At 43.7% G+C, this 18,108-nt stretch overlaps 1 protein-coding gene across 1 annotated transcript in view; it reads right to left on the minus strand.

Moving 5' to 3' along the window:
* Positions 1-480: 480 nt before the first annotated feature.
* Positions 481-18,108, minus strand: part of LOC147114073 (cation channel sperm-associated protein 3-like) — a 60,690-nt gene continuing 43,062 nt past the window's right edge. Inside the window, exons 7-8 of the mRNA XM_085995652.1 lie at positions 4,631-4,788; positions 481-811 (exon numbers count right to left, since the gene is read on the minus strand). Coding sequence (XP_085851778.1) covers positions 688-811; positions 4,631-4,788 — 282 coding nt within the window. The 3' untranslated portion in view covers positions 481-687. The remainder of the gene's footprint in view (positions 812-4,630; positions 4,789-18,108) is intronic.

The following is an 18,108-nucleotide window of genomic DNA, read 5'->3' on the forward strand; positions in this document are numbered from 1 at the left end:
CTGAAGTTGTTTGGGCCTAAGACGCTGCTCTGAGGAACTCCTGCAGTGATATCCTGGGGCTGAGATGATTGCCCTCCAACAACCACAACCATCTTCCTTTGTGCTAGGTATGACTCCAGCCATCAAAATGGTAAGATGCAAGTTTACACTATGTTGGGAACTCCTGCAGCTCAACCGTACCATTAGCAAAGTTATCAATGAAGAAAGTTTATTCACCTGGGTACAGGAGAGAAACAGATGAGCAGATGCCCAGAACATACTTGCACATCTTATACTGGCCAGATACATAGCAACAGGGCACAGACATTATCCAGCTACCCTGTTGTCTGGGCCGCACTGTATGGTGCAGGAAGACATGATAAAGGGGAGAACATTTATATATTTAACAAAATACTGTAACTGCAATGATTTGATACACCAGTTAGAGATGCTCCGCAGTTTCTTGCACAGTGGGATTTTGCTGCCAAAATAGTCAGGAAGAGCTGCATTATGCAGAAGGCTGGAAAGGGAGTAAATGAGGACAGGGCACAGCACTATCCATAGCTAAAGTTACCAAATATCCATTAACAGGCAATTATAGAGATTCTCAACAACTTGATATTGTTGTCCTTTTATCAGCAATTTTGTCTTCTGATTAAACACTACAAAAATGAATAAAACAATGCTTGTAAAAATGTATAATTTTTTTCAATTTATTGGATCAGGCGAGGCACTTTCATCCTGATCATTCTTTTCGGCGCGTTCTTGGTGACGTTCAACTTCCAACATGTTGCCCAGAACATATGTTATTTCAAAGTAAAGTTGTTGTAATCTAGAATGTGGAGGGCGGAAACAAAATATTATAGATCTATAAAAAACTTTGATTTTTTCTTACTCTGTAGAAAGGGCACATACTCTCTTTCCCCTGTTTTGTCCCATTAAAGATTGTCCCTGGACTAAGCACCTGTGTGGCTGAGGGGGCAGAATGGATGGTTTGCTCCCAGCCTACCATCAAAGACAGAGAAGAGCATCTCAGAGCATCCTAATGAGGATATACCTTCTGATGATCTGTTACTCTTGAGGGGAGATAGTGCCTCTGCGTTAGTACAGCTCAGATCTGGAAATCTACAGAGTTACTGCAGTCTGTAGTTGCCCAACCCTTTGGGCATCTTTATAATAAAGTTTCTCATGTCTGTCTGTTGACTATGTTTTGAGCATTGAGCTTTCAGTAAAAATGTTCTTCTTCCTCATTGGTTAAAGGTTTAAATCTCTGTTTTTCTGCTTTCCCAATTCGTTACTTTATACAGGTACACTATCCCTTATCCGAAAGCCTTGGGACCAGCTGAGTTTCGGTTTTCGGAATTTTTCGGACTTCAGAAGGTATTATTATAAGACTGGGAAATTTGTATTTAATATAAATTTTAAAAGTTCAGGCTACCTCTTGCGACTGTTCCGTGTCTCATTCCCCTTCCTGCTTCTCTGGAAAGCCGGATATCGGCTGACTCCTACTAAGCTGGCCCGCAAATCAGGTCGGGTGGGGGGGGAGAAAAGAATATCGGACGGGCCGCGGTTCAGGTTGGGGTCGGGGGGGTCCGGGGGGGGTCGGGGGTGTCCGGGGGGGATCGGGGTCAGGGGGGGATCGGGGTCAGGGGGGGTGTCGGGGTCGGGGGAGGTCCGGGGGGAGTCGGGGTCGGGGGGGTCCAGGGTGGGGGTCGGAGTCGGGGGGAGGTCCGGGGGGGGGGGTCAGGTGGGAGAAAAGAATATCGGACGGGCCGCGGTTCGGGTCGGGTCAGGAGAAAACAATATCGGACAGGTCGGGGGTTGGGTCGGGTCGGGTCGGGTGTAGGGGGGAGAAAAGAATATCGGACGGGCCGCGGGTCGGGTCGGGTCGGGGGAGAAAAGAATATCGGACGGGCCGCTGCAGCTATCGGACCGGCCGCTGTATTGTTGGGTTCACTCTCCCGGTACCTCCTTCACACTGCCCAGCTCGGCCTGCAATCTCCTACCCAGGAGGGAACTCTGTGACCCTCTGCCCTGCTCAGCGTAAGTCGTGCGCCACTCTGGTCATGTCGTGCGCACGACTTACGCTGAACGAAAAAACTTTTGGTTTTTAGAGGTTTTTGGTTTTCGGAAGTTCGGATAAATGATAGTCTACCTGTACCTGTATTTTACATCAAAATTATAACATGGGACCAGGCCATTCATCCCAAGAAGCCCATGTTGGTGTTTATCTTTCACATGAGCAGTATTCCTAATCCATGTGCTCATCCTGATCCCATATCCCCTTTTCTTCAACCATCTATGTAACACATTGTTAAATGTTGATACAAAAGCAAAATACTGCGGATGCTGGAAATCTGAAATAAAAACAGAAAATGCTGGAAATACTCAGCAGGTCAGGCAGCATCTGTGGAGAGAGAAACAGAATTAATGTTTCAGGTCGATGACCTTTCGTCAGAACTGGAAAAAGCTGGAGATGCAACACATGCCCTTTTACCTCCTCTCTTCCCACTGTCCAGGGCCCCAAACAATCCTTCCAGGTGAAACAGCGACTTATTTGTACTTCTTGCAATTTAGTATACTGTATTCGCTGCTCATGATGCGGTCTCTTCTACATTGGGGAGACCAAACGCAGATTGGGTGACCGCTTTGCGGAACACCTCCGTTCAGTCCGTAAGGGTGACCCCGATCTTCGGGTCGCCTGTCGCTTTAATTCTCCCCTCCACTCCCACTCAGACCTCACCGCCCTCGGCCTCTTACACTGTTCCACTGAAGCTCAACGTAAGCTCGAGGAACAGCACCTCATCCTTCGATTAGGCACTTTACAGCCTTCTGGACTCAACATAGAGTTCATCAATTTCAGACCATAACCTCTGCCCCATCCTTATTTTCCCATTTATTTATTTATTTACATTTTTTTCTCTCTCTCTCCCACATGGCAGCTGTCGATCATTCTGCCATTTACACTTCATCTAGAGCCATCTTTTGTTTCTTAACTTGTCCCATTACCATCTCCTTTTGCCTTGCACCATCTCTTAATCTCTCTTAATGTCTCTTAATCTCTCCTGCCTTCCATCCTATCACAGACCTTCCCTTTTGTTCTTTCCTCCCCTCCCCCCTTTCCCTGCCCCTGCACTTGATTAAAAACCTGTTCCATTTCCAGCTTTTTCCAGTTCTGACGAAGGGTCATCGACCTGAAACATTAACTCTGTTTCTCTCTCCACAGATGCTGCCTGACCTGCTGAGTATTTCCAGCATTTTCTGTTTTTATTATTGTTAAATGCTGACATGGTCTCTCCTTCACTCATTAACTCTAGCAATACATTTCACAGCCACACAACCCTCTGTTTAAAAATGTTTCTCCTACTGCCTCTCCTAAATCTCTTGCATTTAATCTTATATCCATATCCCCCTCGTTCTAGACGCTTCAATCTGTTTCATCCCTTCATAATTATAAACACCTCTATCAAATTGACAATTGACCAGGTGAAGGGCAGAGGAAAATCTGCCTTTGTGTGTTCCAACTGATCTGATTTCCCCTCCTCACCCCCTTTTTTATGCTCAGCAAGATGAAGAACGTTAATACAGGAAAATATAACTCTTTCCATTTCAGGCACCCAGTATCAGTATCAAGCACTCCCAAGTAAGGTATAGCACAGCCAGATGCAGCGTAAAGCTCCCTCTATTTTGACCCAACATCCTTCAGTCACAACCTCAGCAGAGCACCCCTACTGTACCAGTGTGACATTTTTTTTCATTTCCTAGACTGGCTATCCTGTGGCCTGTCTGAATGAGATTGGCAATTAGTGCTGAATTAGAGAGAGGTTAGTGCTATAGGCTGCAGAATTGGATTGAGATTGCCCCAACTCATTTCACACAGGACACCATCAGCTAGCAGAGGAAATTTTCATTCTATCAGAATTTGAACCTAAATACCTGAGGCAAAAGGCCAATGTCAGACTGACTGCATCACCCAATTCCCCATATATATTCATCTGATGGGTGAACACAATTTCAACCCTCCTGTGAGGTCCACTCATTACATAAATATTATATCAAATTGCATTTCACACTATGTTGATAACTTTTACTGTCAACTCCATTTTTCATTGCAAAGAAACAACAGAAATGGTCACTAGGCCAATATTCACAGTCCTGATATAATACCATTTCATCATAGTTCCTTTGCTTCTTTCTATTTTTTCCATTATTCACTTCTTTCCCAAATTCTCAGTTCTTTTCAAACATTTTATTTTGTCTCTAGAAAGCACCCATGCCACTCCCCGCTCAGCCAGTCCACGATCTTGACCGCAGTTCTGCGGAGGCACTGAGCAGAAAGCCAGGCACCATCCCAACAACAACAACAACTTGCATTTATATAGCACCTTCAACATAGTAAAACATCCCAAGGCGCCACAAAAGGAGAGAAAACAAAAGTGAACTGTGACTAGCTGCAGGTGACTCTCATGTACCTCAAGTGTAGTATAGACAAAACCCTAAGAACAGGTCACTGGATATCTTGGCCTGAGAATGTGAACGGCACGTGCAACCTACACCCTTGTAAACACATGCAGCATGCAAACCTGCAGTTTTATACATGCATGCAGCACGTGAGCCTGCACCCTCTTACATAGAGTCTCTTCTTACTCACTTGTACAAAGTATTGTCCTGTTCATCAAGATTCGTGAAGTAAATATCTATGAATGACAGACTTGAACACTGATCATCCAACAAAACATAATCATCATGTCGCAGGGTCTGTCTGAACTTCTCCACCATTTCACTGAAGCTTTCAAATTGGCTGGTTTTCTAGAATATAGGGCACAAACCTAGTTACTCCTCTTTTTCTCTGTTTTGAGTCATTTAGTTTTTTTCTCTTGTCTCCACAGCCATAATTTACTGCAAGTTAGAGAGACACTGTCACTGCCAGTCTTGATCTAACTGCAAGGGTGTGTACAAGTGGAAGGCAGAGTGACTTGCCTGACAATGTTTCCTTCTGTTCTTTAGGGAGGTCTTCATTCAGCACCTTCCATTGACACCAACCACTTGCATTTATAAAGGGGTCAATATTCTTGGCCCCCTCTGCCTGGTGCTGGGCCTGTCCAGGATCAGGAATGCCTAAATTTCCTGTCCCAGTCCATTAATATGGCCTAAGTTCCAATGGGTAAGTTGGAAATGTATTCCAACCTTTTTTTGGGGTTGCGGATGAGCCCCCACAGACCCTATGATTTGAGTGGAGTTGCCTGTACAAGCCCAATACCAGCTTCATGGGCCGCCCTTTTTTGCAAGTGCAGGTTATACTCCTAAAGAAAGCTCTGGAATTCACAGGGCAACATAAATGGGCAGAGACCTGGTGTATCCGGTCTCCACCCCTATTTCCTGCCCCTCATACCAAGGGAATGAGTGTTCCCAGAACAAAGATCCCAGAAAATCACTCCCATCATGCCTTTAATGTAGAAAACATCTCAAGGTGTTTTATAGAGAGGAAGAGGAGGAAATAAAAAGATAAAAGGGACAAAGGAACAGATGCCAAATCATGTTGGGTGAATTGGGAAAGGCAACCAGTGGTGGCAGAACCTTCCACGATTTCCAAAAAAACAAGGTGTGACTGTAAAGGAATAGCCATATTTCAGAAAGATACACCATCCTATGAATGGAATTTTTGACTTTATTAAAACATGAAAACTGGGTTTAAAAATCTAAAAGCATCAAAGACACAGGCTGTAAACAGAATGCAGACTTCTGAGATAAGATGGTTTGTTAACACAAAAGTTGTAAACACCATACAAGCTTTTGAAATGGGAATCGGTTGTTAATACTAAGACAATAGCCCTGTTGAAACAGCAGGTTGGAGGTTCCTCTATGTCTGAACATTGGAAAAAACACAATAGCAATGCCCAAGTTAAGTGTTATAAACCAACACTTCAGAAAGCATCACATAAATTTTTTTAAAACATGTGCCTTTGAAAACATGACATCAAGTAAAAGAAATACCTGCTGTAAAATAGTTTTATGTTAAACATAGAACAAGGAAAAATAATTAACCAATTGAAGAAAGAACCAATTGAAGTAGCCAAGAAATGCATAGAACACCTTAGTTGAAGTGTTTTTGATTTACATGTTGTAAAAGGTACAAACAGAAGACTTTGTCAATATGACATCAATAGATGCACCAAGCAATCACATTGTGTTTGTGTTGAAAATGGAACAGTTAGGAGACACAACGTCTGCTTACAAACAGCTAAGGTGATTTAAAAATTGAATGGAAGTCCTTTGTAAGGATGACATCAAATAGATACATCAGTCATAACCATTTTTTATGATAAAATTTGAACACCTAAAGGTAGAGAAAGGATTCTGCAAGTTAACAGCTGAACTGACAGTAAGATTAGAAAGAAGTCAACAGAAAGAATGACTAGAGATAATTAGCTTACATCAGCAGAAAACTTCAAAGGATATCCCACCGCAAAAAGGGTATAAAATATGGAACTTTCAGATAGAAAGTCAGAAGTCGCTAGAAGGGGCAAGCGATTCTCAACTTCAGAGGCAGGCTCTGTAAGTTTTTAACTCTTTGAGTCTCGGGGATCAAAAAGGTGCTATTATTTGATTTTGGTGGATATCCTGGATTTAGAAATAATAAGAAATGTAAAAATGTAATGAAGTTAAGATTTGAGAATAAGGATCTCTGAGAATAAGAAATGTAAGCTATTTGTATTTTGAACAGTTAATGTTGCGACTGAAATCACCAGCTGTTAACTATATGTCGGTTCTTTAATAAATCTATATATTTTTAGAATTGTCTCACAGAGTATTTCTGTATCAAACTCGCGAACTCAATCTCTGTACACTCTTTGGTGAGGAGCTACAGAATTCTGGGGGAGTATTCCGGACCCTCATAATATCCGGAAGGTTACAGTCTAGCTAAACTTATTAAAAGTGCTATCTGGAGGATGGTAACATCTTCAGGTTGTTCCTTTCCTTTAGGGAGAGATAGCCTGGACCTTTAGACCCAATTAAGCATCTCTAACTTTAGTTGAAGGTGAACGTCTGGGGAATATGCCTGATCTGGGGTAGTCCAAAAAGGGCTAGGACTAGTAATTATCCCTTCATGATGTCACAGGACAGCAGGTAGGTGATTATTAAAGTTTTATCCAGAATACAGTCACAACCCAGAGGAAAGCACGGGTTCAGGAAAGGGAAGGTGTGACTGTTAGAGAGACAGGTAGCGATGATTTAGGAGAGGTTGAGAAGGAGATCCCGCAGACACTGGTCCTGTCCAACAGGTACGAAGTACTCGCTACCTGTGAGGACAAGAAGAAAGACTGCGGGGAGGACAGCCACAATGCAGACCAAGGCACCGTGGCTCAGAAGGCTGACCAAGGGGGTAAGAGCAGGATAGAAATGTGGTAGTGATAGGGGACTCTATAATTAGGGGGATAGATAGCATCCTCTGCAGCCAAGAATGAGAATCCCGAAGGGTGTGTTGCCTACCTGGTGCCAGGGTAAGGGAGATCTCATGACGGCTGGAGAGGAACTTGGAAAGGGAGGGTGGAAATCCAATAGTCGTGATCCATGTTGGAACAAACAAAATAGGTAGGAACAGGAAGGAGGTCCTGCTGAAAGAGTATCAGGAGTTAGGATCTAAATTAAAGAGCAGAACTTCAAGGGTAATAATCTTTGGCTTACTGCCCAAGCCACGTGCAAATTGGCATAGAAGCAGACAGATCAGGAGAATTAACATGCGGCTAAAGGGCTGGTGTGGGAAAGAGAGGTTCCTTTTCATGGGACACTGGCACCAGTTCTGAGACAGGAAGGAGCTGGACCGATGGGACAGGCTCCACGTCCTAGCGGAAAGGGTAAATAGGGAAGTGGCAAAGGCTTTAAACTAGTAAGATGGGGGGAGGGATCTACAAGAAACATAACCAGCCTAAATATAAACAAAACAGGAAAAGAGAGCACAGGAAAGAATAAAGTAAGGGTGGATATTCATGGCAAGGGAATAAATAGAGTTATAGAATAGAAATCTAAAAAGATGGTTAAACATAAAGTGAGAGGAAATCCTATTAAAAATGAGTTAAACTGTCTGTACAGCAATGCACACAGTGTCCATAATAAAACAGGGGAGCTCGAGGCAATCATACGTTGCGTGGAACCAGACATAGTAGGGATTACTGAGACATGGCTACAGAAAAATCAAGACTGGGAATTAAACATTGCAGTGTATAACATATTTAGGAAAGTTAGGGAGGGAAAAAGGGGAGGTGGAGTAGATAAATTAGGGATAACTTAATGGCAGTAGAAAAAAAGTGACGCAGATATCAGCAAGACAAAAATAAAATCCATATGGATAGAGATAAAAGATAATAAAGGATCAATCACACTAATAGGCGTAGTCTACAGACCACCTAATAGTGGAAGGGAGGTGGAGGAAGAAATATGCAGACAAATTAGGGAAATTAGTAAAAAACATAGAATAATAATCATGGGGGATTTCAACTACCCCAATATTAATTGGACAGAAGAGGTAGGTAAAGGGGATAAGAGTTCCTACAATGTGTACAGGACTCCTTTCTAACCCAATATGTAAAAAACCCAACAAGGGAGGATTCGCTATTGGATCTAGTAGTAGGAAATGAACCAGAGCAGATAAGAAAAGTAAAGGTAGGGGAACATATATGCAATCGTGACCATAATATAATACACTTTAAGCTGATAATTGAAAAGGACATAAGTATGACGAAAACCAGGTTAATAGATTGGAGAAAAGCTGATTTTAAGGGGCTGAGAAGAGAACTTGGGGGGAAAAATGGGCAACAATATTGGCAAACAGCAATGTAGAACAGCAATGGGAAACATTTAAAACGGTGTTCAACAGAGTGCAGGGAAATATATTCCGCTAAAAGGAAATAACAAACTAAACAATAATGAGACTCCATGGATGAATAAAGCCAAAAGGGAACAATTGAGGGTAAGGAAAGAGGCATACATCAAGTACATAGACAGCAGGGGAGTGCATGATAAGAGAGAATATGAAAAGATTAGGAGAGGAGTCAAATAAACAATTAGGGAGGCAAAGAGGAACTATGAAATAAAATTATCAAGGAACATAAAACAAAATAGTAAAATATTTTATAGGCACATCAATAAAAAAAGAAGATTGGGATGGGAATAGGACCATTAAGGGGTAGCCAGGATAATACCACAGGTAACGATAGAGAGATGGTAGAAATATTAAATCATTATTTTGCTTCAGTATTTAACAGAAAGATAGAACAGGTGGACATGACATTGGATGATGAGATTCGTAATGAGATAAGTGCATTTAAAATAAAAAAGGGGATATATTAAATAAATTAATCAAACTCAAAGAGGATAAAACCCCTGGTCCAAAAGGATTGTATCCACGCATTTAAAACAGAGGCATTACTATGCATATTTAATAATTTGTTAGAAAAGGGTATAGTACCAGAGGACTGGCGGATAGCTAACGTAATACCGATATTTAAGAAGGGGAATAGAACATGTCCAGTGAATTATAGATCAGTCAGCTTAACATCGGTGGTAGGAAAAATAAAGGAATCCCTACTAAAGGAGATAATAGAAGAACATCTAGAAACCAAAAATAGACATTTTAATTATTTTTTTGTTCATATTTGGGATGTGGGCATCGCTGGCAAGGCCAGTGTTTATTGCCCATCCCTAATTGCCCTTGAGAAGGTGATGGTGAGCCGCCTTCTTGAACTGCTGCAGTCCGTGTGGTGAAGGTACTCCCACAGTGCTGTTAGTGAGGGAGCTCCAGGATTTTGACCCAGCTACAACCATCTTCCTTTGTGCTAGGTATGACTCCAACCAGTGGAGTGTTTTCCCCCAGACTCCCATTGACTTCAGTTTTACTAGGGCTCCTTGATGCCACACTCGGTCAAATGCTGCCTTAATGTCAACGGCAGTCACTCTCACCTCACCTCTGGAATTCAACTCCTTTGTCCATGTTTAGACCAAGGCTGTAATGAGGTTGGGAGCCGAGTGGTCTTGGCAGAACCCAAATTGGGCATCTGTGAGCAGGTTATTGGTGAGTAAGTGCCGCTTGATAGCACTGTCGATTACATTTTCCATCACTTTGCTGATGATTGAGAGTAGACTGATGGGGCGGTAATTAGCCACGTTGGATTTGTCCTGCTTTTTGTGGACAGGACATACCTGGGCAATTTTCCACATTGTCAGATAGATGCCAGTGTTGTAGCTGTACTGGAACAGCTTGGCTAGAGGCGCGGCTAGTTCTGGAGCACAAGTTTCAGCACGATACCCGAGATGTTGTCAGGGCCCATAGCCTTTGCTGTATCCAGTGTGCTCAGCCGTTTCTTGATATCACGTGGAGTGAATCAAATTGGCTGAAAACTGGCTTCTATGATGGTGGGGACCTCAGGAGTAGGCCGATATGGATCATCCACTTGGCACTTGAATAGTCAACATGGATTTCAAAAGGGAAAGTCTTGCTTGACCAACCTTATTAGATTTTTTGAAAAGGTAACAGAGAGAATAAACAATGGTAATGCAGTTGATGTAATTTATCTGGATTTTCAAAAGACCTTCGATAAGGTACCCCATAATAGACTGATGAACAAGGTCAGATAATGCGGAGTCAGTGGACAAGTAGCAGAATGGATTGCTGGCTGGCTTCAGGACAGAAAGCAGAGAGTAGGAGTAAAGGATAGCTATGCACAGTGGCAGAAGGTGGGTAGTGGTGTTCCACAAGGATCAGTGCTGGGACCACTGCTGTTTACAATTTACATTAACGACTTAGACTTTGGAATCAAAAACACAATTTCTAAATTTGTGGATGGCACCAAATTGGGGTGGATAGCCAATACTTAGGAGGACTGCAACAAGTTACAGGAGGACATTAATAAACTTGCAGAATGGGCATATAATTGGCAAATGAAGTTCAACACAGATAAATGTGAGGTATTACATTTTGGTAGGAAGAATAGAGAGGTCATTTATCACTTGGAGGGTGCGAGTCTAGGTGGGGTAGAGGAACAAAGGGATCTCGGAGTACAAATACACAAATCACTAAAAGTTGCAACACAGGATAGCAAGGCCATAAAAAAGGCAAACCAAGCACTAGGTTTTATTTCTAGAGGGATAGAATTGAAAAGTAGGCAAGTTATGCTAAACCTGTATCGAACCTTGGTTAGAGCACACTTAAAGTACTGCGTACAGTTCTGGTCACCATATTATAAAAGGGATATAGAGGCAAGAGGGTGCAGAGAAGATTTACAAGGATGATACCAGAAATGTGAAGATATACATATCGGGAAAGGATGAACAGGCTGGGTCTCTTTTCTCTTGAAAAAAGAAGGTTGAGGGGTGACCTAATAGAGGTCTTTAAAATTATGAAAAATTTTGATAGAGTGGAGACAGAGAGAATGTTTCCACTTGTGGGGAAGAGCATAACTAGAGGTCATAAATATAAGATAGTCACCAAGAAATCCAATAGGGAATTCAGAAGAAACTTCTTTACCTAAAGAGTGGTGAGAATGTGGAACTCGCTACCACAGGGAGTGGTTGAAGTGAATAGTGTAGATGCATTTAAGGGGAAGCTAGATAAGCATATGAGGGAAAAGGGAATAGAGGGTTATGCTGATAGATTTAGATGAAGAAAAACGGGAGGAGACTCATGTGGAGCATAAACGTCGGCATGGACTGGTTGGGCCGAATGGCCTGTTTCTGTGCCATATATCCTATCTAATCCTATGTAACTGACGAGAGCAGCTCCAGACAAACCCACAATCAGAAGCGCTACCTACAGACCTGTCCAGGTCTTAGAGGTTACAGAGGTTACAAAGAATCACTGATACGCCTCCGCACAGAGTCAACCCATTCACCCTGGACACAACTGAATTCAATCGAAATTTACATATTAAGCACCTATTTTTGACAGAAATCAAAATTCAGCTGCATTGTAATTAGAAACATAGAAACATAGAAGATAAGAGCATGAGTAGGCCATTCGGCCCTTTGAGCCTGTTCTGCCATTTAATGAGATCATGGCTGATCATCCAAATTCAGTACCCTGTCCCTGCTTTCTCCCCATATCCCTTGATCCCTTTAGCCTTAAGAAATATATCTAACTCCTTCTTGAATATATTTAATAAGTTGGCCTCAAGTGACTTCTGTGGTAGAGAATTTCACAGGTTCACCACTCTCTGGGTGAAGAAGTTCCTCCTCATCTCAGTCAAAAATGGCTTACCACTTAGCCTTAGCCTGTGACCCCTGGTTCTGGACTCCCCCGCCATCGGGAACATCATTCCTGCATCTAGTCTGTCTAGTCCTGTTAGAATTTTATAAGTTTCAATGAGATCCCCTCTCATTCTTCTAAACTCTAGCGAATATAAGCCTAATCGACTCAATCTCTCTTCATGCATCATTCCTGCCATCCCAGGAATCAGTCTGGTGAATCTTTGCTGCATTCTCTCCATGGCAAGAACATCCTTCCTCAGATAAGGCGACCAAAACTGCACACAATACTCAAGGTGTGGTCTCACCAAGGCCCTGTACAACTGCAGCAAGACATCCTTGCTCCTGTACTCGAATCCTCTCGCTATGAAGGCCAACATACCAGTTGCCTTCTTAACCGCCTGCTGCACCTGCATGCTTACCTTCAGCGAATGGTGCACAAGGACACCCAGGTCTCGTTGCACTTCCCATTTTCCCAATCTATTGATGTTCAGATAATAATCTGCCTTCCTGTTTTTGCCACCAAAGTGGATAACCTCGCATTTATCCACATTATACTGCATTTGCCATGCATCTGCCCAATCACCCAACCTATCCAAATCATACTGGAGTTTCTCTGCATCCTCCTCACAGCACACATGCCCACCCAGCTTTGTGTCGTCTGCAAACTTGGAGATATTACATCTAGTTCTCTCGTCTAGATCATTAATATATATTGTGAATAGCTGGGGTCCTAGCACCGATCCCTGCGGTACCCCACTAGTCACCGCCTGCCACTCGGAAAAAGACCCGTTTATTCCAACTCTTTGCTTCCTGTCTGCCAACCAGTTCTCTATCCAAGTCAGTACCTTACCACCAATCCCATGTGCTTTAACTTTGCACGCCAATCTCTTATGCAGGACCTTAGCGAAAGCCTTCTGAAAGTCCAAATACACCACATCCACTGGTTCTCCCTTATCTATTCTACCAGTTACATCCTCAAAAAATTCCAGTAGATTAGTCAAGCATGATTTACCTTTTGTAAATCCATGTTGACTTTGCCCGATCCTGTCACTGTTTTCCAAGTGCTCTGCTATTACATCTTTTATAATGGACTCTAGTATTATCCCCACTACCGATGTCAGGCTTACCGGTCTATAATTCCCCGTTTTCTCTCTACCACCTTTTTTAAATAGTGGGATTACATTAGCTACCCTCCAATCCATGGGAACTATTCCAGAGTCTATAGAATTTTGGAAGATGACCAGCAATGCATCTACTATTTCTAGGGCGACTTCCTTAAGTACCCTAGGATGTAGATTATCAGGCCCTGGGGATTTATATGCCTTCAATCCAGTCAATTTCCCTAACACCATTTCCTTACAGATACTGATTTCATTCAATCCCTCCCTCTCATTAGATCCTATGTTCCCAGAAATCTCTGGAAGGTTATTTGTGTCCTCCTTTGTGAAGACAGAACCAAAGTATGTATTTCATTGGTCAGCCATTTCTTTGTTCCCCATTATAAATTCCCCTGATTCTGACTGCAAGGGACCTACGCTTGACTTCACCAATCTTTTTCTCTTCTCATATCTGTAGAAGCTTTTACAGTCAGTTTTTATGTTCCCTGCAAGCTTACTCTCATATTCTATTTTCCCCCTCTTAATTAATCCCTTTGTCCTTTTTGCTGAATCCTAAACTGCTCCCAATCCTCAGTTTTGCTGCTTTTTCTGGCCAATTTATATGTCCTTTCCTTGGATCTTATGCTATCCCTAATTTCCCTTGTTAGCCATGGTTGAGTCACCTTTTTTGTTTTATTTTTATGCCAAACAGTGAACAAATTCTGTAATTCATCCATGCAATCTTTAAATGTTTGCCATTGCCTACCCACCATCAACCCTTTAAGTAACATTCCCCAATCCATCCTAGCCAACTCACACCTCATACCATCGTAGTTTCCTTTATTTAAATTGAGGACCCTAGTCTCTGAGTCAACTACTTCACTCTCCATCTTAATGAAGAATTCTATCATATTATGATCGCTCCTCCCCAAGGGGCCTTGCACAACAACATTGCTAATTAATCCTTTCTCATTACATAATACCCAGTCTAAGATGGCCTGATCTCTAATTGCCCTCAATCTGTGAGACCATGGATGGAGTTTTAGCGCACCCCACCGGTGAGAAGTCCTTTAAAATGGATCACTCATCCTTACCGTTCGATTCCGCTGGAATCACACTGGCTGCCATTTTAACTGCTTACCGCAATTAAATGGTTGAGGTGCCTACTAGAAACAGGCAGGAACTTCATAAATCTATGCAAATCACAACCCCATTAGGTCAATGGCACCCTGATTGCAATTTAACCTGGGCCTGAGTGTAGAAGCCACCATGGTTTTGCCACCAGTTGAAGGCAGGTCGGCAGCTGTTAGGAATCCTCCAAAATAAGTGAAAATCTTTCCTTTGTGGGGCCAGGATGAGCAGGAATGTGTCTCCACAAGGAAAGTCTCACCTCCGCCGTCCCAGACTTCCCAATCTCCCTTCCCCAATACCCTCCCAAGACATTATTCTTGCAACTTGCATGTTGGCGATCCTTCCTTAGATACTGGCTGGTGGCTTCTGGCCACCTGGACTTTCACATCCACCTGACAGTCAGCTGCCGCTTTCCGCTAGTTTTGAGCAGACTGCTGACCGACGGCATAAAGATAAGGCCTGGGAGTTAAAATACCCCGGGGTGCAATCTTAGGCCTGTAAGTGCATTTTGCACTCGTTCCGCATCCGCCCACCTGAAACCAACTGGGGGCTGAAAGTGACCTCCTTTTAGTTAATTCTTGTAACTTGCAGAAATGGCCAGAGGTAGCTGTAAACAAAGTCTAACAAAGACAAAAATGTTTCATTTTTGTAATAGGAAGTTTGAGAATGAACCAGTGAGAGAGTTGGGGAGCGTTTTTCCCAAGGGTGGATGGTGAAAGTAGTGGGGTCAGGAAAAGTTGGGAATGAGGGCGGAAATGCAGATAAGGATGTGGTTAGAGATGACCTTTTCAGTGATTGAGACCTCAAGATTGAAGAGACCATGAGAAATGGTGAGGTCCGGGGGAGTGTTTATATGAAGAGTGAGATTGATGAGTATTTGCCAGCTCACCTCATGACCCAGCTTCTATCTCTACCCCTTGCTCTGTCAGCACCTCAGGTTTTCACCTTTTATTTATTTGCTGTCTCATCTCTTACCCCCTCACCTTGACTCTTTTTTCCCCCATTTCCTAGCCCCACTTTTCACTCTCTTTTTTATACTAGGAGGGCAGAGAAGTCAGATAAGAGAGGAGGAGGGCCTATTGGGGACTCATTGGCCCAGAAATTCAGGTCGGGGGCTTCCCGCGGGTGCAAGCCCCCGACCTGCACTTACCTTACGCGCCGGCCGTTGAGCTGTGGGCCCACGTGGGATTCCGATCCGGGGCCTGCTCCAACTGCCGGCGTGCAATACTTGCGTACCCCAGGGGCGCAGTTAGTTCGATGCGGCGCCTGGGATCACGGGAGCCAATCGGAGCAGGGAATGCTCCATTCATAAGACTGACAGGAAGAGCTGTCAAAACTTATAAATACTATGGCCCCAAAACATCACTAAATCTTCAAATAAATTTTTTAAAAACATCACATTTTTTACATAAACTATAAATTACATGAAATAACTATTTTAAACAATAATTTAAATTTTTGAAAAAATAATTTTATTTTCTAACCTTGCTTTAAAGTATTTAAAAATAATAAACCTGTGGAAAAAATGTTTTAATTTTAATTAATTCACCACTTACCTTGTAAAAAGCAAGCCTTACGCCTGCTTTTTATATGTCTAACTTCTGGAGACTTAACCTCCCGGGAAAACCTGTAAAAAAAAAACTAAATTCTATGCGCACGCGCAGCCTTTCCCGCGCACGCGTTCGACCTCTGAACCCCTGCTTTCAGAGGAACGGAAGTGCCGGTTTCCCGCGCATGCGCAGTGCATGCAGGAAACCGGCACTTCCATTGGGTTTACGGGTGAGTACCCCGTGCGTACTCACCCGTGGAGACCTGAATTTCTGGGCCAATGTCTGGAGAACTATGGGTGCAAACCCATATACTACCACTCCATAACAACACAGTTCTACAGATCACAAGCATTGAATGGAATGCAAGCCTCCCTTGGGTTGTAGCTTGTGTTCATAATCTACCCTTATACCAAAGCTGGTAAGCAAAATAGGGTCAGGGTGTATGAGTGCAGGATCTTCCAACAACTGAAGCTCTACCTTTTTGTGAGTCTAGTTAAATTACTGAAGTCTGGCTAATTCACTTATAAGGGACACACACATATAGGCTGCAATTTTCATGCTGCCCTGTGTGCGGGAGTGGAGGAGGGCCGGGAGTGAAACTTGGGAACCGCCGTCATCCCACCACCTCGTGCCTTTAACTCGGGTGCGTTTGCCAGCGCGGCATGGTCCCGAACAGCAGAGGCGACCGATCTAATTTATCTCATTACTACCTTGTTCTCAGACCCTTAACAGTGCTTTTAACCAGACCTTTTGAATTTCACTGCATGACCATGGGAATCACACAGCTCGGGAACCACGTCTGTCAAGCTGAGGCGGAAGCTCAGTGGCCATTGATCAAGGTCATTACTGCAGAGCATGGAAAGCACAACAAATACTCCAACATGACATCTGCTTACTTGCCTAAGGGAAAGGCTCACTGCACTTTGAGCACAGGTTTAGGTGTCTACAGTTTGCAAGTCTTTTCTGCAAATTTGAAAGCCACTCTCACCTCATTGCTACTATCTATCACACCATTGACAGACTGGTCCTCTGATCTCTACTTGACCTGCCATCTATTACATCAGCATGGGTGCCTTGTCTCACCTTGGTCCTCAGAGTCGGACCAGGCTGAGCCCCAACACCAACAGCAGCAGGCACAGCAGCAGCAACAGCACCAACAACCTGCTCCTCGACCACCTGATGCTCCTCAGGACAGAGGGCATCAGCTCAGGGCTGCATTGCGCCAGATGCAATATCTCCACCACAGGATATACAGGCAGAGGATGAGCTTCTACAACATGACTGAGCAGCCGTGACAAAGGAGGCTCAGGCTATCACGTCAGGTCGTCGCACACATTTGCAGCTTACTGGAACCAGACCTGCAACCCAGAGGAGCGGGTGGACATGCCTTACCAGTGGCTGTCAAGGTCACCAGCACCCTCAACTTCTTCGCCTCAGGCTCCTTCCAGGGATCTGCAGCAGACATTTGCAGGATCTCATAGTTGGCCACCCACAGATGCACCACACAGGTCACCGATGCCATGTTTGACAAGTCAGCCAATTATATCAACTTTGCCACTGATGAAGCCAGTGTTACTGAGCGGGCGCAGGCCTTTGCCGCTCTGGCTGGCTTCCCACGGGTACAGAGTGTCATCGACTTCAGACATGTGGCCATGAAGGCACCCCATCATCACCCAGGAATGTTTGTGAACTGCAAGGGCTTCCACTCCCTCAATGTGCAGCTCGTCAAGATGATTATGCATGCGTGTGCCAAATTCCCTGGCAGCTGTCATGGCTCTTTCGTTCTGCGCCAGTCCATCCTCCCTCAGCTCTTCGCACCGCCAAACACACTTACCGGCTGGCTGCTTGAAGACAAGGGCGATCCACTGACGACATGGCTCATGATACCCTTGAGGAGGCCACATACTGAGGACGAGGAGAGATATAATGAAAGGCACATGTCCACCTTTTGTGTCATAGAGCAAACAATAGGCATGCTGAAAATGCTTTAGATGCCTTGACAGATCTGGGGGAGCCCTTCAGTATGAACCAGCCAGGGTATCCAGAATCGTGGTTGTCTGCTGCACGCTGCACAACATACGCAGCAACGAGGATTAACTGGGTGATGACGG

Source organism: Somniosus microcephalus, chromosome 8 (genome assembly GCF_052327205.1).
Source record: "Somniosus microcephalus isolate GS21.2 chromosome 8, FLI_Smic_1.0, whole genome shotgun sequence".
In the NCBI taxonomy this organism is placed as follows: domain Eukaryota; kingdom Metazoa; phylum Chordata; class Chondrichthyes; order Squaliformes; family Somniosidae; genus Somniosus; species Somniosus microcephalus.